General features: G+C 37.4%; 1 protein-coding gene across 6 annotated transcripts in view; it reads left to right on the forward strand.

The window, feature by feature from the left end:
* The window catches only part of SMARCA2 (SWI/SNF related, matrix associated, actin dependent regulator of chromatin, subfamily a, member 2), a 116,890-nt gene that overhangs the window by 20,804 nt on the left and 71,599 nt on the right, over nucleotides 1-24,487 (forward strand). For all 6 annotated transcript variants that reach the window (XM_041486086.1, XM_041486090.1, XM_041486091.1 and 3 more), the window contains 8 exons: nucleotides 529-652; nucleotides 10,139-10,468; nucleotides 11,266-11,367; nucleotides 12,812-13,061; nucleotides 18,088-18,214; nucleotides 19,480-19,653; nucleotides 19,877-20,050; nucleotides 24,307-24,477. In XM_041486086.1, the coding sequence (XP_041342020.1) occupies nucleotides 529-652; nucleotides 10,139-10,468; nucleotides 11,266-11,367; nucleotides 12,812-13,061; nucleotides 18,088-18,214; nucleotides 19,480-19,653; nucleotides 19,877-20,050; nucleotides 24,307-24,477 (1,452 nt within the window). The remainder of the gene's footprint in view (nucleotides 1-528; nucleotides 653-10,138; nucleotides 10,469-11,265; nucleotides 11,368-12,811; nucleotides 13,062-18,087; nucleotides 18,215-19,479; nucleotides 19,654-19,876; nucleotides 20,051-24,306; nucleotides 24,478-24,487) is intronic.

A 24,487-nucleotide genomic window follows, 5' to 3' on the forward strand; every position in this document is an offset into this window, starting at 1 on the left:
GATATAAGTTTGGCTTTCATGGAAAACTTCATTGTTTCTTGGGACATCTTTCTTCCAGTGTTACTTTTCCCTTGTTTTCACTTTCTTTTTGAAGAGCAACAATGTTGGGACATTCCAGTAAAGCAGTGACTGAAAGGTCAAAGTTTGGGCTAAAAATAACTCAATTTAAGCCACAGGCTCTACTTTCGTAAGTTAGTGTGTGTTACACTGGTTTGTAATATGAGGCCGATACAGGTTATGTGTTTGTATTTGGACAGTTTGCCTCCCTGCCATTGCCAAACAGTCCATAAGTCAAAAAAAGACAAAAAGGAAACAGGGGACAAGCAGTCTGATGTTATTCTATGCTTCCCTAAATGTGTGATTTCAGGGCAGAGGTTCCTGGGTTTTTTTTGTTTTTTTTTTATTTTGAATGACTGCTGAAAGAAGTTTTTCCTTTTCACATATTTGTTTAGATTTTGAGTTAGTCATTAATATTTTTTAGTGGATTTGTATACTGTCTCTCTCTAAATACTTATTTTGTTTTCACAGTCTATTGATGGCTTGCATGAAAAAGGAATGGTTGAAGATGTTCATTGTGGCTCCATGAAGAGTATGCGACCTCCTCATCCTGGAATGGGTCCACCTCAGAGTCCAATGGACCAGCATAGCCAAGGTTTATCCATACTGTGCATGCTCGATGATTTTGGTGCCTCTTGTTTCACAAAGAGTCTGTAGTTCTATAAAACAGATTGCCAGTTATTTCCCTTCAGCTTTGTTTGTAATAGCTGAACAGGGCAAGGCAAATAGCTGAATCCCTTTGCTTTCTGGAGTATCCATTAGGCATGTATTGGAGAAAAGCTAAGGTTCAAGTCTGTGGCTGAGGCAAGTCTGTCACAGATTTCAGTTTGCATCTTTAAAGAAAAAAACCCCACCAACTTATTTCTTACCTTACGTGGCTACTTTAAATGTAAATACATTTTAATATGATTTATAATCATCAAGTGCTGATCAAAGTGCTTTCCAATGTTTTTTATGCCAGAAGATAGAAACTCTTTTTAACACATCACTACGTGCCTTCTTTGTGTCCTGTAGGTTGGAACATAAAAGGACGTGCATTCTATGACCATGGTATTTTGGAGGTTTAACTGGAAACACCTGCTAGTATTAATAAGTTCAACAGCAAACAAAGCTTTCTACATTGCATGCTTAATTATTTTACAATGACTTCTGAAGAATCCCGAATGATATTAGGCTCTTGGTTTGACATACTCTCTTACCGATCTATTAGGAGGTGGTCCTGAACTTCTTTGTGCTTTTCAGTGGTATGTGACTGAAACTCTAGCCTGTAACTTGCCAGCTGAATCCCAGTCTGGGACCCAGATAATTAGAAAGTAATGTTTTTCCATTAAACCTTTCAGTATCAATTAAGAACTGACTTTGCAGAGACAAGTTCTTCATCAGGTAAAACTCCCCTTTTGTTCATTTCAACAAAATGTAAGCATGATCATCTGAGAGATTTTGCTAGTCTTTGCATTTAGAGGATACTTTTTTTTTCTTGGGATGAAATGAAGAGAGAATTTGGTCTAAAGATGAAGATGGGACAATTCATACATTACGTACTGAAAATACAGGAGCATAGATTGCAAATGCTTCAAATACAAGTAGCTTCTGAGTTGTTTTCTCCTTTTCTGTGCTGCCTCGGGTCAGATTTCCAGGTTATTTTGCACTGTAAAAAGATGATTGATTGTATTAATAGTAACTTGGTCAGTATAGAGACTACAGATTCCTACTCTCTTTTTTTTGTATGCCGGCAACTATTACAACGTAAACAGAGATTAGTAGAGCTATGATGTGGAGCAGGCTTTTAAAAGAAGTGGTCAAAAAAATCTCCAGATGTTCTAATATTCCAGATACTTTCTTTGGCATTATAGAGGACTGTTTTAGCTTTCGTTGCCTCCATGTCTCCATTTTTTTTTTGTTCTTACACAACTGTCTTTTCCACAAAAAAGTGGTGATGACACTTGATGCTGTTCTGATACCTGCTGAGCAAAGTCCCATCTACTAGACTTCCAGGTTTTTGCCATTAGTGTAGGAGTCCAGGGTAGAAAACCAGGTTCCTCGATAGCCTGTCATGTTATTAGATATTTTTTGTCTGATTTCCCATGACATTAGAGAAGGTAGCACATGTGTTTTTACAAATTTTGTGGAAATATATAGTGTGGTTAAAGAGAGTTTACCCATGCCTACATTCATGGCAAAAGAACAGTATGACTTCTCTGAGAATCCATGGAAGGATGCCTGGTAACTCTTGAATCCTTTATTCCTGACAGAATCTTCAGTTGGTATGGTAGAAACCAAGACTTACTATACCATTCACTTCCTCGTAGATGTCTGATAGTTGAGCTTACAGTACATGGTTGTGTACCATTTTTAACAATATAAGTGTCAAGTAGAAATGATACCTCATTAGTTCTAGGTCTGGTTTTTCTATGGCTTATTGTTTGCGGTCCTCAAGTTGAAGTTGATAAGTATCCACTAATTGATATTTTTGGGGGGCATTTGAGGGAAAGTAGCTGAATAAGTCCAAAACCCCAGGAAAGGGATTGCCCTAAATTTCCCCATTATTTTGAAAGCTTAGGGAGAATGGCCATGTGTCATTAAATTTTGTTGTAAATCTCTTTTAATTCTTTGTGATGTTGTCTATAATTCAGACTACCGAGAACAGTTTTCTGGAAAAATCAGTCACAGAAACATAGTATGGTTTGGGTCGGATGAGGACCTTTAAAAGTCATTCTGTCCAACCCTTTTGCAGTGAACAGGGACATATTCAACTAGATCAGAGCCCCATTGTTGTTCAGAGTTGTTCAGTGCCCTGTTGAAAGTGACTGTGAATGTTTCCAGGGATGGGGCATCTACCAGCCGTTCTGAGCAATCTGGCCAGAGTTTCACCACCCTCATTAAAAAAAGTCTTCCTTACATCTAGTCTGAATTTATTGACTAAAACTATTCCCCCTTGTCCTGTGATTACAGTCCTTCTAAAAAGTCTCTCTCCAGCTTTCTTTTAAGCCTCCTTCAAGTATTGAAAAGCCGCAAAAAGGTCTCCCTGGAACCTACCTTTCTCAGGGGGAACAGCCCCTACTCTCTCAGCCTGTCCTCACAGGAGAGCTGGATCATCCCTCTGATTAACTTTGTGGCTTCCTGTTGGACATTCTCCAGCAGGTCCATGTCCTTCCTGTGCTGTGACCCCAGAGCTGGATGCAGCACTGCAGGTGGGGTCTCAGCAGAGCAGAGAATCGCCCCCTGCCTGGCCCTGCTGCTTTGGATGCAGTCCAGGACACGTTTGGCTCTCTGGGATGTGACCACACAATGACAGGTTATGTCAAGCTTCTTGTCCACTGGTATCTCCAAGCCCTTCTCAGCAGGGCTGCTCTCAGCTCCTTGATTCCCCAGTATGTATTGATACTGGTCTTTGTCTCAACCCTTGTGCAGAACCTTGCACTTGGACTTGTTAAACCTCATGAAGTTCACGTTGTCACACTTCTTGAGCTTGTCCAAGTCCATCTGTATTGCATAAAGTCAGCCTTTAGGCTGACAAATTTACTATTATATATTATGTAAATATGATAGTATTATATTATTTATATATACTAGTCAAACTAGTCTGTCATTTTTTGTGGCGATCACAAGCTAAATTCCTTCATTAAAATGTCAACAGGTGTGATACAGTATTTGTACACTTGTCAGGAAAAACTATTTTAGCCCACGTATGGGGCTTCTCTGTGCATTGTTCAAGCCAGTAGCATGATGATAGACACAACCTTGTCTGCCTGGTAGAGTGATAAAAATTTCGTGGCTTTTTACTGTATGATACTGTGATTTAAGACAAAGATATCACTAAAGAAAATCAATATAATCTGCATTACATATATTGTGATAATTAAATGACAGATTATAAACTTAATTGTAGCTACAGAATGATTATCCAGTTGTGGATTTTCCTAGTCTTTCAGATGTTTTGGTTTAGTGCTGTTCAAGGTATTTGTGATCTGGAAAAAAGATTGAAGTCAGTACAGATAAAAATTATATATAACACAGAGGTTTAGCAGTGAATAATAAATGAATTGGTTACAAAGACTGATCAGAATCTCAGAAGAATGTACTTACTTTTCTAGTGTAGATTTTAGCACAGCCAAGAACAATGTATGTCTAGGAGCAAAATAGTTTGCTGTGTAGTAGAATAAACTGTATCATAAAAAGCAGTCTATACTGCTGAGAAGAGTGTGTTTGTTTTATCCTGGAGAATGTTAAGCTCCATTTTTAAATTTATCTGAGAAGACAATTAAAAGAGTACTTGATTAGTCTGCACATTCCCAGACAGTAAAACGGTTCATAATTGATGGAGCCTTTAAAGGAAAAAAAAACCAAAAAACCAAAAAACCAGCAGTATATTTTGGTACCTGCAAATCTACCTGCAAACTGTTTGAATTCAAAATGTGTTTAAATAGCTGTATCTTACTTAATGAAGATATTTAGCCTTTGGAACAAGGATTCCCAAGTACTTGTGATAGGTTTTGTATCATACAAAAGCTAAATCAGCACTGGATGTCCTTGTCATCTGTCCTATAGACCAAAGGGAGATGTTTGTTTAGAGGTCAAGAGTCCCTGGTCTATTTTGGAAAAACTAGGTAGACTGTTGTAGCTGTAATGGTCCCTTATTGACAGAAATCTACCTGTTCACAGGCTCCAAGATTCTGAGAAGGACTGGTAAGCTAGAGTGGGAAACAATGTCCTTAAATTTTTTGACAATGGCAAGGTGGATTAGTCTTCATAAAATGCTTCAGTACTTAGAAATGGAATAGTGGAATAGTTGGAATAGTTGGTGGAATAGTTCTGATGAGTGCGTAGGCTGTTGTCTTTCTGTATGCAGTTTACAATGGGAAGTGATCACAAAATGAGATTTCACTTAAATGTCAGATGTTCCAATAGTAGTCCTTCTAGTTCTTTTTAGTAATTTTGTAAAAGAGGGAAGTCTTGTAAAAGCTTGTATCTAAGTAAGAAATCAAGATTTTTTTTATAAAATATATGCTTAAAAATGTGGGTGATAAATTAGAAGTAAATAGGCAACTGCACATGCAGTTGTAGATACGGTTATGTAAATCAAGCATACTGTTGTGAATGAACAAGAGAGAGTTGATACAGAATTTTAGAAGTAATGATTCTTATGTTAAGAAATAATTAACTATCCTTTTCTGAGGTGAAATAAATGATGAGCAAGTCAGAAACATTTGAAAGCTAAATCTGCAAGAACTGTGTCATTTTACTTAAGTGCCTCTTCACTGGTTGTATGGTAATTACTGTTCTGAGATTTTTGCATTTTTTTTAACCTAATTATTAAGTTAAGGTATGCAGCTTTATTATTTAGTTTCTGCATTTATTTTTTTACTGGTGCTCAGTGAGATGTGAGTCATGCAGAAAGAATGTTTTACTAGCTCAGACAGATCATCACATTTTTATTGGGTTCTGCAATAGGATGATTTTCAGAAGTCTGAAATATATGGGGGAAAATACGAGTTGGTGTCTTTCTCTTCAGCAATTGCTCCTTCCAGTCTTACTACCAAATTGGAGAAAAGGTAACATTCCTGGCTAGTTTTGGTGACAGATTCACTTTTCTTGAACTTATGTACAGTGATGTCCCTGTTTAGTCTTAATGTGTTTGTTTTTATGCTAACAGGTTAAATGAGTGGAAAAGACATTGCTCAAACTTCATATTTAACTGTTTAAATAGTAAACTTACTACATGTTGCTGATTTTGAATTTGGTTAGAAACTGTCTTCTGGCACTGTCAGTGTACTGTGGTGAATTCTTCAGTATTTATATGAGGAGTATGAAATTTACTGTAAATTGTTAAGCTCTTAAACAGTTATCCAACAGATCAAAATCATGGTTAGAATTGACTTTTGAAGGGGATTGGATAGAAATTGGAAAGACAAGCCAATTACTTATATAAAATAAAATACTTGTATTATAAAAAAAAGAATAAAAGTATGTAAATGGACTGGAATAAACAATTTATGTGTTTTTATGTGATTTGTAAATACAGGCCAGTTTGAATTGTTTGGATGTCTTTTCTTGTTGTTTATAAGTGGAAACATGGGGCCTGAAGGAATTTGGAATTCTGGGATTTGATCTATATTACTTTTTATTAGTCATGCAGTATTTGTTGAACTTAAAAAGACACACCATTTTTTAACTTTTAGAAATCACTAATACTTCGCAGGTAATGTTCATTGTCCCTACTGTTCTTAAATTAGTTCCTTTTCTAAATTCATTCAGACTTTAGATGAGAAAAGACCTTCCACCTTATTCATCTGCCTGCCAGTGTAAGACCTCTCAACAATTTTATTTCTGCAGTCCTAGTTTTAAATTAGTTGCACACATCATCTCTCCTTCTTCTTTTTTCAGTTTCACAAGAACTGGTGTTCACCCTGGCCACACTACTGAGAGGGAAATTTTATGTTTTGCTTGCCTTAGGAAAGTTTAAGAAAGTAGTCTCAATCTGACATGGACATACTTTCCACTGTGTTCCAAAACACTGTGCTTTTGTACGGTGTGTTGTGGAGATGTACCTGATTCTTTTTTTTGTTTTTTAAACTAACTTCAATTAATGATTGAAGTGATAGTTCAGTGAGTTACACAGCTGTATTTCTTCAATCCTGTCTATGTCTTCCAAATGTAAAAATTTTCTTACAGTCACATTCTTAAGTACAAATATACCTTTGCTGTTGTTTTTAGCATAAAGATGTGACCTATATGTTCTTCAGATACTTTCATTGTTTAAGACTTACTAAATTTTAGTGGCAGTTCAAAACCTCTGTTGAACATTCCAGTGTTTGGACTGCTAAAGCTTTGATTCCTTCTGTATCTTTACTAGGTTTTTGAATTCATTTGTAGGTGTTCTTTCCATTTCATTATAGCATTAAAAGCGGCAGAAAAAGGGTCTAAATTTTTAGCACTCTGATTTTTCAGCTTTAAAACAGAAAAGAAAGATGTTATTGTTTCTGTTATCTGAAGTGAAACAAAAAGCAGTTAAAGCAGAAACATTGTGTACACACTGCCCTTCAGTAGAACTTGGAGAAGTGCTAGAACTAGGATTTCTTCCAATGTTAATACTGTAAAGAATATATGTTGTTTATGATGTGCTGTGTTGTATTTTTGCTGAACAAGTTGATACCAAAGTGGGATTAAATATGTTTCTGATTATGCATACAGTTAGGAGAACTTGAGAAGGGTTTCTGATGCAGCCTCTTCTATGATCCATTGAAGAATTATGGGAAAGACAGACAGGACTCTGTTCAAAGATGCACAGTAAAAGCAGAGAAGTAATGTTTACAAATTGCGTAAGTGAAATTCTGATGGGACTTAGGGGAAAGGAAATGCAGCATCAGAGTGATTAGGAGTCACCGTCATTTGAGGTTTTCAGAACTCAGTTAGACAAAATCTGGAGAACCTTGATAAAGCTTAGAAATTACCAATTTAAAATTACAGACGGGGTTGTTCGGCCACCCTTTCCTGGTATTCTCTGTGTTGTTCAGAACTGTAGGTTACTATTGTCCTTTCATGGTGGGTAAACTCAATTTTAGGGGATGTTCTCATGTGCGTGCTTATCTGTGTTAGAGTCTATGTGTAATAAGATAGGAAAAAAGCAAGTAGTATAAATACTTTATTAGGAGAGGCTTGTGGCTGTATCTTTTGTCACTGTCATAATATGAAAGTTTTCACACTTCAAAGAAAGATTTTCATATAGCATCACAAAATTTGAATTGTGTAAATGCCACATTTTAGCATTTTTACAAAAAGTTTGGAAGGATTTTGTTCTTCCCTGACCTTCCAGAAATTTTGATTTCATTCTTCTTGTCAAGCACAGTTTTCCGTTGTTAAAAATGCTAATGCAGAGGACTTGGAGGAAGAGAGAAGCTATAAGTAATAAATATTTGGAATTGGAAAGATCAAAAAATGTTGGCTTTTGAAAACTCTTTGCAAAACTTAGTCACAGACTTGGCAGCTTGAACTGTCAGTGCTGAAAACAAATACTCAACATCTTAGACCACTGTACTAAACTTCGTAATCCAGATGCATTTCAGGATTTTGAGTCTGAAATCTATCAGTCATTTAGGAATTTATAACTTGGGCAGTATAACTTGAGGAGGGACAGAAACTATTTTTTCAAAAGCAGTTCAGAAAACAATGTCATTCCAGTTAGGTGCCATTTAAAGTAAAACCTGAGATTTAGAAATGTGGTAATGGATAAGCATTGCAATAAACTTCACTTTATAGTATAAATGAGTAATAATATAATATAATAAAAAGTATAAATGCAGTTGCATGTTTTTTTGTTTTGTTGTGGTATGATGGGTATTTTTTTTAAGCAGTTTGCTCAGCAACAGGGATTTGTAGCTTCCCCTCTTCTCTTAAAATAATAAAGATATAAAAGTTAAGTTAGTGGAAGACTATGGATAAATGAAGTAAACTTGAATTATTTATCATACATTTTATCACCAAGAAGGCATGTATAGACAATTTTTATATTGAACTAGTATATAGCTCCAGTAGTTCTAACTTTCTAATGTCCCTTTCTTCCTTTTCTTTGAACTTCTCCCTTTTATTATTCTTTCCAAAATCATCTTCTTTTCTTGTCATCATCCTCTTTAGTTTGAACCTGGTCTGTTTCTGTCTTGTCTGGTCTTTTCCTATCACAAATCCCCTTTTTCCCACTGTACTTCTATCTCATTTTGTTTTGGGTTGTTGGTTTTTTTTTTGCGTGTTATGTTTAGGGGTTTTTTTGAGTGTTTTTTTTTTTTTAGGAGAACTGAAATCCTTTCTTCTTTTTCTTGTGTCTCATACATTTACAACCTTTATTTAAGTTGAGCACAAATTTCAGTTCTTTGGCACTCTAATTTCTTCACTAAGTTCTAGTGACTTACAAATCCTGTCATCCCAGAGTTGAGAATGAAAAGTGGAGACTACTTTGAGGTTTTGCCTATGTTGCCTTTACTGAAGGTTCAGTAAGAGCAGTGGAGCTAAAGAGCAAGCAAAATTTCTTCTGTGGGCTGTACTACATATAGATGAAATAGATGTAGTTTCACTTTAAAATGACAGGAAAATTGGGAGAAGAGTAGATTGCGTGCCACAGAATCATGAACTGTACCACGATCTTTGGAGTTATGATCTTTGCCTTATGAACATAGAATATGAAAATGAGCCAGAAGATTTTTAGATTTTTATGAATTTGTTTTAGACTTTTCCAATTTGTGAGAAGATTATTTGTGTTCCACAGTACCAGAGCAAAGTCTCTTTTTCACTCTTGGTGGATAAAATCCTCAAAAACTAGCTGTTGTGCTTTTTGGAGCTCAAGAAAATATGTTATAGGTGTAATTAATATTCAGAATTAAAACCACTGCATTTTCAAGTGGTGTAATAAGATACAAGCACTGTTCATTTCAGAACTCTGGTTGCTCTTGACATAGTCTTCAGCAGCTTCTTCAGATGGTGATTTTTGTGCTTGCAGTTGATGTTCCAAGTTGTTGAGCATCCAGATGGCAAAAGGTATTGAACATACTTTGGCTCAAACCTTTAATCTGTATGAACTAAAGAGTAGTTGTATGGAAAGTGAGTACAATTTATTTCTACTTCTGTATGTTCGTGAGTGTTGGCAAAGAGGGCCTGTAGAAGTGAAGGGATATTCCTTGATGCGTGTGCCTCAAAATAAACTTATACTATTAAGCTATAAACTGGGTGTACTTCACTGCATATGTTCTACAAAGAAACATTTTTCCATAGTTCTAGTAAATAACGCTATATCCCCAGGCTTCTCTACTGTATTTCATGTTTTAGTTTGTCTTACTTACCTGCAAATATGCAGGTAATTGTTATGTTTAGGAATTATTGGCCTAAATAACTGTAGTTCTTCTCAGAGAAGAGCTCCTGAGGCTATCTTGATACCCTGGGGAACTTTGGATTGCACTTTTGTCTTTGCAGAAAGTGCTACAGCTATCCAAACCTGAGAGAGACACTTTTATACTTTATGTACTGTTAAAAAATTGGATGAAATTCAGGTTTAACTAGCAGAGTGGTAACTTCATGATTCTTCTACCTGTTCTAGGTTATATGTCTCCACACCCATCTCCACTAGGAGCACCGGAGCATGTGTCCAGTCCAATGTCTGGAGGAGGTCCAACACCACCTCAGATGACTCCCAGCCAGCCAGGTCCCATTATAGCAGGAGACCCACAAGTTATGAGTCAGCCTAACAGAGGGCCTTCCCCTTTCAGCCCTGCCCAGCTGCATCAGCTGCGGGCTCAGATTCTAGCATACAAAATGCTGGCTAGGGGTCAGCCCCTACCAGAAAACCTCCAGCTTGCTGTCCAGGGCAAGAGAACCCTGCCTGGCATTCAACAGCAGCAGCCTCCCAGTGCCTTCAACAGGCAGTCTGGTAAGTGAATCTTTGGTAAGAGTCATTGCTCAGGTAATTCTCAAAGTTCTACCTGTGATGTATTAAGAAATGGGTGCTGTGCAGGGCTGTAATTTGGGACTGTATTAAGCCTGAGCAAGTGCATAAAGCACATCTGTTATTAATAGGATATTGTCAAAATAGAATACTAATAACTTAAATAGAAGTTATTTCACTGTGTAGTACTGTGTCTGTCCTGGTATGCTTGACAGTTTTTGAATGTTAATTGTACTTTACTCATAGCAATTCCCCTTGTTTTTCTTACGGTGAATTTTCAGTCTCTTGTCGTTATGCAGGACAGTAAATAATCTGGATTGAGTTGAATGATTATTTAGGTTGTTGAAAATAAGCCACATATAGTGTGCTGTTAAGTGCAAAACATAAGAAAAAGGAAGTGTGCTTACTTTTTTCTCACAATGGTGATGTTGCAGTGGGGTAAGCAAGCGCATTTTGGTCCTAAGAAAACTCTTATATTAAATACCCTGAACCTGTTAGTTTCTGAACACTTCCATTACTGAGTTGGTGTTAAAATCAAGGGTTAAGATACTGTTTCTTAGGTTTTATAATGTAACTGTTCACTTCATTTTGGTGGATATGGCTTTGCTACCAATTAAGTTGGGTTTTTTCATGCAACATGATTTTAGATATATGTATTAACAATAAAAAACACTTAAAAAGTACTGCTTGCCTGAATAGTCTACCATGCTAGAAAACAATGATTTTTGAATCTTGGAAATAGTTTGCATTTCAGCAAATTTTTTTCCTCTGTCAAATTGCAGGTATTGGATTACATGCCATGAGTAGCACTGCTGCTGGACCAGGGGCTGCACCTGGGATGCCTGGACATACAACTGCCATTACCCCTAAAACGTGGACTGAAGGTATAGTGGAAAAAAGATCTGGGGAAAAGTAAAAAGGAAAGGTAAAAAGTTGTGCAGGAAAAATAGTGTGACCTCTACTGTGTCTAAGATTTTAATCAAGGAGAATCTTAACCTTTCATTCATTTGTAAGAGACCCACATGAAATTACTGCAGCTTTTAGATAGACTGAACATGAAGCACCTTTTTGCAATCAGAATGAAAACTGTACGTTTTCTGAGGAACATGCATAAAATTTAATAAGTTATGTTCTGAGTATGCTTAATTGGAGCAAGCTTGTCTTTCACCTTTGCTACTGTAAACAAAAGTTTTCAAATCATGGTAGAATTACACTGTTTCCTTCTGTATGTTTTGTTGTTTTGGAATCAAATTGCTTCGAAGGATCAATGCAGTCTTTGAAATCGAACACTGCAGCTTTTTTCCCCATGTCTTCACATATATTTGTCATTTATTGCTCAGTAATTCAACTTCCCAGATTCGCTGAGAACTGAGGTTGCACAGAGGCTTTTGATGGGCTTGCTTTTTTTCATTCTTATAAGCTGAAATGCAGTGTAGCTGCGTACAGAATCTACAGCTTGTGCTCAAGTTCCTTTTCTGGAGTTCGATGCAGATGTGTGAATTACAAATAGTGATCTCTGTATATTTCAGGATGTTGGTTTGAATTAAGGTTGATTACAAGATTGCAGGTGTACTTTGAAGTTGTTTTCTCTAGCTTAAGTGACTATAACTCTTGAGACAATTAAGCGGCATCTTTATTTTAGCAATATCTGTTAATAGTGAATTTGTGAACATCTGAATGCATGGGTAACTTGTCGTAATAAAATTCTAAAGTCTGTGACCTTTAGTGACTGTAAATGACAGGTATTGTTTTCATGTTAATTGAGGTGTTGCTTTTCAAAGTGATTGGAATAATTGAGTTCCTGGTATTTGAAATAAATAAAGTTAATAGGAGATCATAGTGAAACAAAAGCTATTTATATCTGGCAGGTATTTCTAAATGCAGTTGTAAAAATTTTCATACGGTTATCAAGTTCTGGTAGAGATCTGAAATCGGACCTAGTTCTGCTTGTTGTCAGGTTGTGGTTAGATGCTTTCTTCTAACTGCAAGTATAGTGAGCAAGAGGCAGAATGAGGTCTTGCATTTGGTGGAAGTCAGTTTTACAGCTGTTTCATTTCTGGTAATACTAGAATGAAAAGTCCACAGAAATAGTAAAAGAAATGGCATTCATCATAACATTTCATGTGTTGTGTTTTTCTTTTAGCCATTTCTTGCAATGTACTTGCATTTTAGTATGTCTGTTTCAAAAAACAGTGTGTAGTCTAGTGTTCCTTTTCTGGTGATCTTGAATGTTTACCTTACCTTAATGTCTTGTCTTCAGAAAGCCATCTTGATTTTCTTCCTGCTTGCCATATTTCATGTTATGAATCAGTACTGTTCATGTTTCAGGCCAAGCCCCAGATATGGGCGTCTCCAGTACACAACAAAAGCTTCCAGCGCCAGCCCCTAGTGGGAGGCCTTCTCCAGCTCCTGCTGCCGCCCAGCCTGCTGCCACCATGCCTGGGCCCTCTGTACCACAGCCCCCACCTGGACAACCTTCACCCATTGTCCAGCTGCAGCAGAAGCAGAACCGCATCAGCCCTATCCAGAAGCCACAAGGACTGGATCCTGTTGAAATACTCCAAGAACGTGAATATAGGTAAGAGTGAATAACAAGATTAAAATGATTCTTGTTTTTCACATCCTTAACTGGAACTCATTGCAATCAGCTACTGTAGTGGTAATGGTGTAAACAAAGTTTCCAGAAAAAGGCTGTATTACCAAGAAGTACACAAATATCAAACCCAACAATTATTTAATTCTACCCCAAGTGATGAACTAGTGAAGCATACTGGCAGTATCACTGGAAACCATTTAAGTTTAAAGAGAAACCAATTTTTTGCCCAAGGTTTTCAGTATTATGAACAAAGGAAAGTTAGAAGAGAACAGAGACAGCCAAAAGGCTGAAGAATTAGTAAGCACAGCAAAACCACATTTTATGAATATGATGGATTTGTCTGGACTACCAAAGAGTGAAGAGCATAAGAAAGTCACAGGCAAGATTAGAAAAAAGTGTACCAATTTCAAAAATTGCCTCCTGAGTGTTCTGTTTAGGTGATGAAGTATATTCGTTACAAAGTATAGGGTAGAACATTCCTTTTGAAGTTAGAAAGAGACTTCTTCCCTCTTCAAAGCATCGAGGTTATTTAATAACTGACCTTGAGAGTCTGCCAGGCAGGATTTTGACCTGCACCTAAAATATGTTCGTGATGATTATCAGTCAGAGGAAAGTAATTGCACTCAGAGTATTACCTGTTTTGGTTTAATGGTGCATCTTGCATTGTTACTTTGGGTTTGTAGAGGAAGGTAGCCAGGAGGGATGGTGATCTCACAGAAGACTGGTTTAACAACTTTTGCTTTATGAAGGTAAAACACCATGAAGTGCTTTTGGATGTGATGCCATGCCCAGAATTTGGGCCTTGATTATAGAAAAGCTGTTACTTTTTGTGTCAGATATTGCTTAACTAATTCTATCGGTGCATTTGTGTCGTCATTCTGCCAGTCTTATGTATATACCCTAGGACTGAATGGCTGTATCTCTTTCAGCACGAGCGATCGCTATTTTCCAGCATCTTTTTCAGAAGCTTGTAGAACACACCATTTTATGGTTTCACAGTTATTCTGACAGAAGAATTGTAGCACTAACTTCAACCAAAAATCATATGGCCAGTATGATGCAACGTTTTCTGCATCAATTAACCTCAAATTGTTACTCTTCCTGTGTTTTCAACCCTGCTGTACTTCACTGTTTGTGCCAAGCTGTTATGTCTTAATGTTCATAAACAGAGGAGAGTGAGGAGTGACAAAAAATAAAGCTGATGCTTTTAATTACATAGAGAACCAATTACAGATCCAACATGTTAGAATCTAAATACACTGATGTTCTTGGCAGAGTGAGATGAAAGTTTGATAGGGATTCTCCAGCAGAAGAATTTTATATTTTATGGGATTTTTATCTTAGAACAGAGGTGTAAGATCCAAACCTTTTTAATGTTGAACATTACTGGTGTTTAATTTTGCTTTGAGATCCAGAATATGTAGAACTCCTGGAAATCTTTTCGTTAGTTAATACTGCAAGTAACATCAGACAAAAGTTCTGAAAAAAGCAGTTTCACAGCTTCTGTGGTTTGAATGGTGCTAGATTTAGCTTTAATATAGGCAAGTTTAATTCAGAAATGTGTCTTCACAATTTCTTAATAAAAACGGAGCAGAAAAAAGCCAAAATAAACATCGTTATCCTGAAAACACTGAGGTTAGTGAAACCTTTATGAAACAGTTGGCTCTTGAGATCTCACACTAAACCCTTTTAATAAAGGAGCATTATATCTTGAAAACCGTTTGAATTCCAGGTGGATCTCTGCATCCCTGTGGTCCTCCGTGGGCTGCAGTGGCACAGCTGCTTCACCATGGGCTGCAGCAGAATCTCAGCTTTGCTGCCTGTGGCTCCTCCTTCTCCACTGATCTTTGTGTCTGCAGAGTTGTTCCTCTCACAGGTTCTCACACTGCCTTCCTGTAGCCACAATTACATCTGCCCAGTAAGGTTCCGCTCCCGCCCCCCTGCTGCTTCTTAAATCTGCTATCACAGTGGCATTACCACCATTTTTGATCAGCTCAGCCTTGAACAGTGGAGGGCTCTGTCCTGGGTGTGGCTGGCATTGGCTCTGCTGGACACAGGAAAACTTCTGACAGCTTCTCACAAAAGTCAGTACTGTAGCCCTCCTGCTAGCAATACCTAGCCATGCAAATCCAATACACATTTATATAAAACTCTCCTTAATGCTTTCTTCAAAATAAAGTGCTGCTTTTGAATCTCATTGAATAGCTATTCATGTCTTAAAGATAATCCTATAATTTAAAGTTGTTTTATGTTGAAAGGCTTTTTCCACCCTCATTCTCATTGCACATTAAAAATAGTACACTTGGAAATCTCCTGCAGATGGTACATGGTTTCTTTCCATTATCTGCAAAGTATTTTCTTAGGTGTCTTCTTTACTGCCTGGCATCCGTGCCAGACAGGTTTGATTGTACAACTGTATGCTCTGCTGCTGACCCAAGTTAATGAGGCTGTTAATGGCTGTGCAACACTTATTGTGCAGAGAGATCTCTACATACATTCAGTGGCCACTTTCTGCATGAAGGTAGATGGCTGAACTGCAAAGATTAATTTATTACATCCTTTAAATGGTGAGATTATATACTTCAAGTGATTGTAAAAAGATCTAGGAAACTGTTTTCCTTGGATTCTCTTTACCTAACAGCTGTTAGCATTGTTCCATGAAAATAACAGCAGTACAGCAAAACATGGTCACATCCTTTAAAGACTAGAAGGTGGCAGTGATGAGAGATAGCTCAACCAGTTCTTCCATTCACTTGAGTTTGAATTCTTTAAAAAATCCTACTGACTGCTGAAGAAAACATTACCGTTACTCTGTTAGTACCATAGACAATACATAGAAATAGTACTTGTAGGAAAATATGAAATTAAACCTCAAAACTTCTTTTTTTTGTTCATATGTAACCTAACTGGTTGTCATTTTCTTTATTCTTTCTATTTTTCTTGACATTTTTTTAAATAGAGAACTGATCTGAGTTATAGTAAGAGTTTTCTGAGTAATATCTCTACTGACTTAGAAGTACTGATGTTTTTGTTTCTATTCCTTCCCTCTGACTGGTTTGTTAAATGAAGGGCAATCACCTGCCAAAGCCTTGAACTGTCATTGTTTGTAACTCAGTGAATTTCAACATAGGAAGGAACATAGTTGAAGGAAAATAGTTGAAGAAAAAGTTATCCCGGATATACTCATCTGCTGTATAGTTTAACAGTAAAATTTCATGTGCATTCATTTCTGATCTGCTTTTTTTATAAGCTCAAGTTGAAAAAAAATTGTTAGCAGTGAAATGGGTATTATATGGGAAGGGACTGCATAATGTGATGTTGGTACATAGTAAGCACACTGAGTTTTGATTATGTTTAGACGTATCTCAAGAAACATGGATGTTTGGATTTTAGTTAAAAATTTTGATGATAGAAATGCAGAGACTAACCCACCTTTGGCGATTGCTTGAACCTCTATTGTGTAAACTTTTATGACAGCAAGCACTTTTATATGTTTTATACCTGAAGTGAAAGAAAAAACCCAATTCTGACAGAACTAAGAAGTCAGCATCTCACTTCATGTTTGTTTGGAAGTGACTCTTAGCGTTAGTTATCTAAAACCATAAACTATGTTAGGGAGAACCTAGATTTAACTCATCCGCATGTATAGTAAGAGAAGAAACGTTCATTGCTAGTAAGAATGTAAAAAGAAATTGAAAATATATTCAATATTCAGTTGCTTTAATAAGTTCACAACTCAAAAGAAAGGTTTGGAAAGGTTGTGACTGCTCCCTTAAGGTTTCATTAAAGTCAGGGAAACTGGGGTTTGGCTGTAACTGGGATTTTGTAGGTGATAGTTTCCGAAGACACACTGCAGCTATTTGGGAAGTGAAAAAGAATTAAAAATAATTGTTGTGATGCAGGATTGAATCCATGTGTGGGTAAGCGACAGGTAGAGCATATGATTTTATGATCTAGAACAGCTTGGCTGCTTTCTTGTAGGAATGTACACTAGCTAGTACATGTCTCCAAGAAACTGCTTTATTCTGAAGGTTTTACATCGTTAGGTGAGCTAAAATATCTTCTTACTAACTGGAGTGCCCAGTTGTGCAAAATGTGAGCTTTTTTTAGTGTGGTATATAAACTGGAAATAGCAAAATAAGGCAGTGTCATTTTCTGAATGAAGACTTTTTCTGCAGGAATAATGAACTTCTTTGGACTGAAGCAAGTATTTTCAGCTTTTAATGAAACTTTTTCTAGTTAAGAAATAACTCTTCTTGATTTGCTTTTCAGCCTGTACGACAAACATTACTTACCTAATTATGCTTCAATTTTTTACTCTCTTAAAGACACCAATATAGTCTTCTGCAGTAATGCAGCATTCCATCCTGTTTGTTGTTCCAGGAACTTTAGAATTCTACTGATAATATTAAAATCAGAAAATCAAGCTCTGTCTATTAGTCTCTCTCTCTCTCTCTCTCTCTCTCTCTCTCCCTCCCTCTCTCTCTCTCTCTCTCTCTCTCCTCTCTTTCTTGAATGTCCAAATGAATACAAAATGACCTTCTAAAGGAAGAGTGAAGTAGAATTCGATTTGCAGTAGCAGCTATATAGCTGTGAATACTTAATAAACAAACTTACTTTGTCAATAAAATAATGAAATAGAATTCCAGAAAATAAGGCAAATCTGGTCTCTATGTCATTACTGACTACACTGCATAAAAATAATACCCATTAAAGAAGCTTGAAAGCAGAATCCTGAATAGTATGTGTAAAATAGAATTCCCAAGTTTATTTTCACATATGTAGTTCTAATTGAAAAGAAAAGCCAAGGGGCCTTTTGATCACTGGATAATTTATTTTCAAAGTGGAAAAATATAGCCAGTGTCAACTCTGCAAAATCCTCTTAGTTCAGAAAAAAACAGAAAAAGACAAGTAAATGCCTGAGTTAAACTGATTATTTTTACTATATCATTTTAGCAATGCCTTACAGATTTCTTGTGGTGTCTTACCAAGTTTTCTGGTTTTGTAGACTTCAAGCTCGAATTGCTCACAGAATCCAGGAACTGGAGAACTTGCCTGGTTCTCTGCCCCCTGATCTGCGGACCAAAGCTACAGTGGAGTTGAAGGCACTTAGATTACTGAATTTCCAACGCCAGGTAATGCCATTTACTTGAGGAAAATTTTCATAACAGTCACAGGCAAATATGTTCATGCAGCAAAGAGTAAACTGGAAAGAGATTTTGGGTTAGTGCAAAGTGTAAGCAGGTCATGCATGAGAGCTGACATAACCAACAAGCAAGTCACGGAAATGTTAGACTTTTAAAATTTTTTTTATTTTGTTAATAAAAATATGCAGGGGTTACTTTTGTTCCTTGCTTTATCTTCCAGTGTAGAATGTGACCATAGATGTGTCTTTTGAAATGTGCATGACATTGGTACAAAGACAAAATAAGTTCGGGACAGACTGCAAGCTGATTTTCAGCACAGACCTTCTGAACAAATACCTCATTCTGGACATACTTAGTATTTCCACAAGTCCCCTAGTCCCCTTGTTTTAATAAAAGTTGTGTGTTGGTGTTTTGTGTGGTTTTTCTCTGTAGTTTGTTTTTGGTATTTCCACTATGCTATAGACTTTGAAAATGAAACACAACAGGATCATACATAAAATATAAGTTGAATGTTGAGTGTCTGTATCTGCAAATTAGTTTCAGAAAAGGAATCAAACTGCCAGACTGTTATGGGCCTCTTGCCATTGGCTTTTGCAGCTAGTTTGGAAGAACAAAGATGTGATTTGGCAGGTCAAGCAAAATACTTCCTGACAAAAGCCTTGGCAGGAGTTGTGCCATGGTGTCCAAGTCTTCCTTCCTTTCTACCCTTGGCACTCCTTTGTAATGAAGTTTTGTCAAAGGTCAGATGAAAAGCAGCAGGCTCTCCCTGCTCTACTGCTGGGACTGTGGCAATACTGTTCCAAGCTCTTAAGGTTTGCCTCTCCCACCTGTCTTCTGTACAGTTGGCAGTGAAACAAATTGTCAGTTATTTTCAGGTCCAGCAGTAGAAAATGTGTTATGTATGTAGTTCATTTGCGTTTTATTTTGATGGTGTAACATCTTGACTGGGCCCTTTTGCTGAAGCAGGATGGTTATTACAGTATCTTGTAAAGAGGAAAGAAATTATGATTAAAAGTAATTCATGCTTTTGACCATTCTGAAGGTTAAAGTTCTGTTTATGGTAACAGATGTAGCTGTTGCAACTGTATCAATGCTGTATTTTTCAGAATTACAATGAAAAGGGAAGAGGAGACTGTGCTATATTTTGAACTGCTTACTTTTCTACTCTGCCAGAACAGTGTTTAGAGTTGTTTTACTAAGAGCTATTATATTTTTTTGAGTGTTTGTCTTTCCCCCCCTCCCTCCTCTGGTAGTTAAGACAAGAGGTAGTAGCCTGTATGCGTCGTGACACGACACTGGAGACAGCACTGAACTCCAAAGCCTACAAACGAAGCAAACGGCAGACTTTAAGAGAGGCTCGTATGACAGAAAAGCTTGAAAAACAGCAGAAGATAGAACAGGAGAGGAAGCGTAGGCAGAAGCACCAGGTATTTTGACTTACTGGGTGTTTGCCCCATGACAGAAATGCACCTTGCTTTGCTGTGCAGATGTTCTATTTTACGTATTTTATTTGCCTTTGGAGTTTTCTAATTAAAAAACTCCAAGTGCTGTGATAAGTAGTTGGAAGACTGTAAGATCAGAGCTCCTATGTTCCTGATTTCAGATCCTTGCTAGGTCAGAGTGCCTGCACTAACTTGATTCTCTTTCTAGGAATACCTGAATAGCATATTGCAGCATGCTAAAGATTTTAAAGAGTACCATCGGTCAGTTGCTGGGAAAATTCAGAAACTTTCTAAAGCTGTGGCAACTTGGCATGCCAACACTGAACGTGAGCAGAAAAAAGAAACGGAGAGAATTGAGAAAGAAAGAATGAGGAGACTAATGGTAAGAAGTAGAGGAAAGAAGATGGTTATTTTAGTTAAAGTTTTGTACTGTATCCTTTTAAACTTTATATATTATCTCAGCCACTCCCATGTGTTTTCTTTGTGAAGTACTCAGTAATGAAAAAAGTACAAGTTCCAAACCACTACATTTTCTTATGTATATTTCTGTTAATGGTAGTATGATACTATTGAAATTAACCTGCAGCTCCTTATTTTTTAAGATTTTTGTATGGAAATATCTTGGTGGTTTTTACTAGCATGAAAACTTAGCACAGCCCCTTCTGAGTAACAGCTACTTAATCTTACTAACTTTGTATATTAACAGTTCTGTATAATTACAGAGCTGTTGGTCCATTTTACAAATAATGGACTTTGGTTTATTTCTAGGTTTATAGCTTGGAAGATTCCAGATGATTAAGTTGTTCATGGCATTACTCCACAATTTTTACATACAGTTGATTCCACATATGAAAGTACCTAACCAGTAATAGTAACACATATATTTTGAGAATGAATAGCAGTCGGTTCTACCCATTTAATGCTTCAGATCATACTCCTTACCATTTCATGTTTTTCCTTCCCTATACCTTCACAATATCAGTTATTTCATTATAAGAACAGAGTAAAATGGGTTTATGTATAGTCATGTCTCTTCAGAATGCTGTGGAACCAGTTGGAGAGCTGCCTAGATTTCAGGAGTTAAAATAATTCTGGAATTGAAAGCGTAGAAAAATCAGTGCATATGTACAAGTATGTCGGTGACTTGGGGTAGACAAAATTCTTCAAGACATTGGTTAGCTCTATCTTAACATTTTATTAATATTTCACCAACACAGAATGAAAGGAAATTGACAAGCTTACTTTGTAACTTGCTGGCAAAAAGCAGTATCTAATAGAGGTGCAGATATAAATGCTAGTTCCTGTCCAGAATCTATTCCCACCATGAATATGGGCTGAACAGTTTCATTTTAAAAATCACAAAATGAAATGCAGAAAAAAATAAATATAACAATGATAGAAACTTGGAAATGAAAGCTTGTGTAAATTGAGAACTTGCATAAGAGAATAATAAATGTGCAGGCCCTAGAGCATTTCTTAAAATTACATAGTAATCAGTATTATAGAGCTTCTTTATAATTGGAGATCATCAGCAGCAGCTTGTCTAACTTGGCTTGTAAAAATGTTAATTATTAGCAAAAAAGGAGCTAATTTTAAATAAAAGCAGTATTGACATTTGGGAAATACTTCTGTGTATTTTGAGGTTCAGCTTATGTAAAATTGAACATGCAGTGTGGTAAGTAATGAAGATGTCCACTGCTGAAAAGAACAAAGTAGATTTGAATGTCCAGAAATGGAAGAGGATACCAATGCTTCCAGATGATCAATGCTTTCTCCTAAAACCTCACCAAGACTGGTTAAGCTGTTACCGTACATACAGAATTTCATAGGCATTTTCATTTCTGGGTTTTGCCACTACTGCTCAATTAAATCCTTCTGCAGAACCAATCTGTGTGTTTTGTTAATGGGGTTACTTTGCCTATTTAGCTCTAGTCCAGTTGTAGTGAATTTGGAATTCACAGATACGTACTAGTGTTTTTTTTAAAAACGTCATCTCCTCTCAGATGCTTGCCATGGTCTATGAAAATGTGCTCTAAAACTTTTTGCATATCTTTTCAGGAATACTGAATTCATTCCACAAATTTCTCTTCCTTTACTATGATTAGAAATGGTGATTGTGTCACAGCTCATGAGCAGTACTATATATGTATCTTGAAGAAATAGGTGTTGGTGGGATTTTAGAAGATGCTGTCTAGACAAGCTTAAATGTATAAAAGGTGTACCTTGGCTAGATTACACAGATTGTGTATTCAGTAACATTACAAGCAATAAAAACTACAACAATCGTAATGATAATTTATTTTTCCTGAAAACTTGGGGTTTGAGCGTTGTAATTTTTGGTGGGTTGAACATAACAATGGAATTTTGCAAGCAGTTTTGCAAGCTCAGTTTGAGTATTATAGCTATTCTTACTCACTGTATGCCATTCTGGTGTCGCTAGAAAAGCAGGAGATCTCCCAGAGTGCTGTATTTTAAAGTAATCATATTTAAAGTATTTCTTTTTCGTCTTTGGTTTTTATATGGCACTGTATACTTCCTTAATTTGTTGTTTCAGCCAAAATTGAGACTGGCGCCTCTGCTGCTTTTTTGTAGTTTTGTGACATTCTGCATTATATAAATAAATAATATTTGTTGTATGTCCAACACACTTACACAGTATGGCAAGGATGCAGAAGTTGCCAGGATGACTCAGATTGGGTTTATCTGGTGAATCCTGTTTCTGATAGTGAACTCTATGAGAGGTGAAATAAAACCAGTGTAGAACAGTGGTACATAAACAAAAAAAGAAAGTTCACGTGATATCTAGAAGAAAAGGGTATTCGTACTGGAAAAAGGACTAAATGCAATTTTATGTCCAGCTTCTGTGTTCCTCCCCTTGGTGAACTGCCTGCACTGCATGTCTTTGAAAAGTCATCTCTTTGTAAGAGATGTAGGAGACTTACCATCTCTTTGTAAGTAGTTTTCAGGACATTCAATCTGCCTAATGTAGCACTGATTTTTTTTCCCTCCATTGCCAATCATAACTACTGCAGATTTTTGCAGTCGTTAGTCCATGAGAATAGGAAATGTGTAGCATCATGGAATCTCTGTCTCAGAGTCACTCAGCCTGTCAGGGAGTTCTCTAGTTGAACCACCTTCCAGAAGTGTTAATATGGAGTTCAAAACAGGTTGCTCAAGGCTTTTTTTAGTCCAGTCTTGGAAACCTCTAACATCAGAAATGGCACAGCTTCACTGCCTATTCAGGTCCTTCTGAAGTGCAGCTCAGCCCTTGAGCATATTGACAGATATCCTGTGGTTTCATGGCCATGGCAAACTTGACTGAAAGGCCCTTCATCCCTTCCTCTATGTCACTCATAGTTGTGTTAGGCACAACATGATGCAGGGACTCCTGCGGTATGGCTATTCATACTGTCTTCAGATAAAGTATGACCTCTGACACCTTGCAGTGAGGGATTTTGGGTGTATTGGGGGATGACAAGGTGAGCAGGACCCAGCAATTTGTACTTGCAGACCAGAAAGCCAGCCATGTCATGGACTACATCAAAAGCCGAGACCAGTGATATGGCAAAGTGCCCTCCCTGTTGAGTCACGACATCTCCGCTACAGGCTGGGGCAGAGTGCCTGGAAAGCTGCAGAGCAGAAAAGGATGTGGGAGTGTTGGTTGACAGCAGCTGAACATTAGCCAGCACGTGCCTAAGAAGGCCAGTGGCATCTTGGCCTGTACCAGCAATAGTGTGGCCAGCAGGACCAGGACAGGGACCCCGGTACTCAGCACTGGTGAGGCCACACCTCAAATCCTCTACTGAGTTTTGTGACCCCACTTGGAGTGGTTCTGGAGCATGTCCGGAGAAGGGCAGTGGAGCTGAGGAAGGGTCTAGAGCACGACTCCTATGAGGAGCAGCTGGAGGACCTGAAGTTACTTGGCCTGGAGAAAAGGAGGTTCAGGGAGGGCCCTCATTCCTCTGTATAGCCATATGAAAGGGGGTTGTAGCAAGGAGCGGGTTGGTTCATATTCCCAGGTAACAAGCAATAGGACAGACAGAAACAGTCTCAAGTTGTGCCAGGGAAGGTTTAGACTGGATTTTACATAGAAGAAAGTACTTTACAGAAAGGATTGTCATTGAAACAGGCTGCCTGGGGAAGTTCAGTAAGCATGTGGATGTGGTGCTTGATGACATGATTTACTGGGGCACCTGGCTGTGTCAAATTGATGGTTGGGCTTGATATTTTTGGGGTCTTCAATCTTGATAACAGTTCTGTGGTTCTATGAAAGTATGTTTAGAGTTCCTAGATTAGGAAGAAATCCTTTGAGAGTGGTGAGACACTAGAACGGATTGCTCTGAAAAGCTGTGGATGCCCCATGCCTGGAAATGTTAAAGGCCAGGCTGCATGTGGTTTTGAGCAACGTGGTCTAGTGGAAGGTATCCGTGCCCATGGCAGGGGAATTTGAACTAGATGATCTTTAAGGTTCATGCCAACCCCTATGATGCTGTGACATATTGATACAAATATATGACTCTCTGGGCCTGATCATCCAACAGACTCTTTACTCATGTAGCTGCCCCTCTGACATAGCAGTTGAATGGTGTGCATTCACCGTAATTTCTGTCATGACTTACATCTCCTTTGTGTCACTAGGCTGAAGATGAAGAAGGCTATCGTAAGCTGATTGATCAAAAGAAAGACAGACGCCTGGCCTACCTGTTGCAGCAGACAGATGAGTATGTGGCTAACTTGACTAACCTGGTATGGGAGCATAAACAGGCACAAGCAGCCAAAGAGAAGAAGAAGCGAAGGAGAAGAAAGAAGGCAAGTAGTT

Source organism: Pyrgilauda ruficollis, unplaced genomic scaffold, assembly GCF_017590135.1.
Source record: "Pyrgilauda ruficollis isolate IOZ18807 unplaced genomic scaffold, ASM1759013v1 scaffold74, whole genome shotgun sequence".
Taxonomy (NCBI): Eukaryota; Metazoa; Chordata; class Aves; order Passeriformes; family Passeridae; genus Pyrgilauda; species Pyrgilauda ruficollis.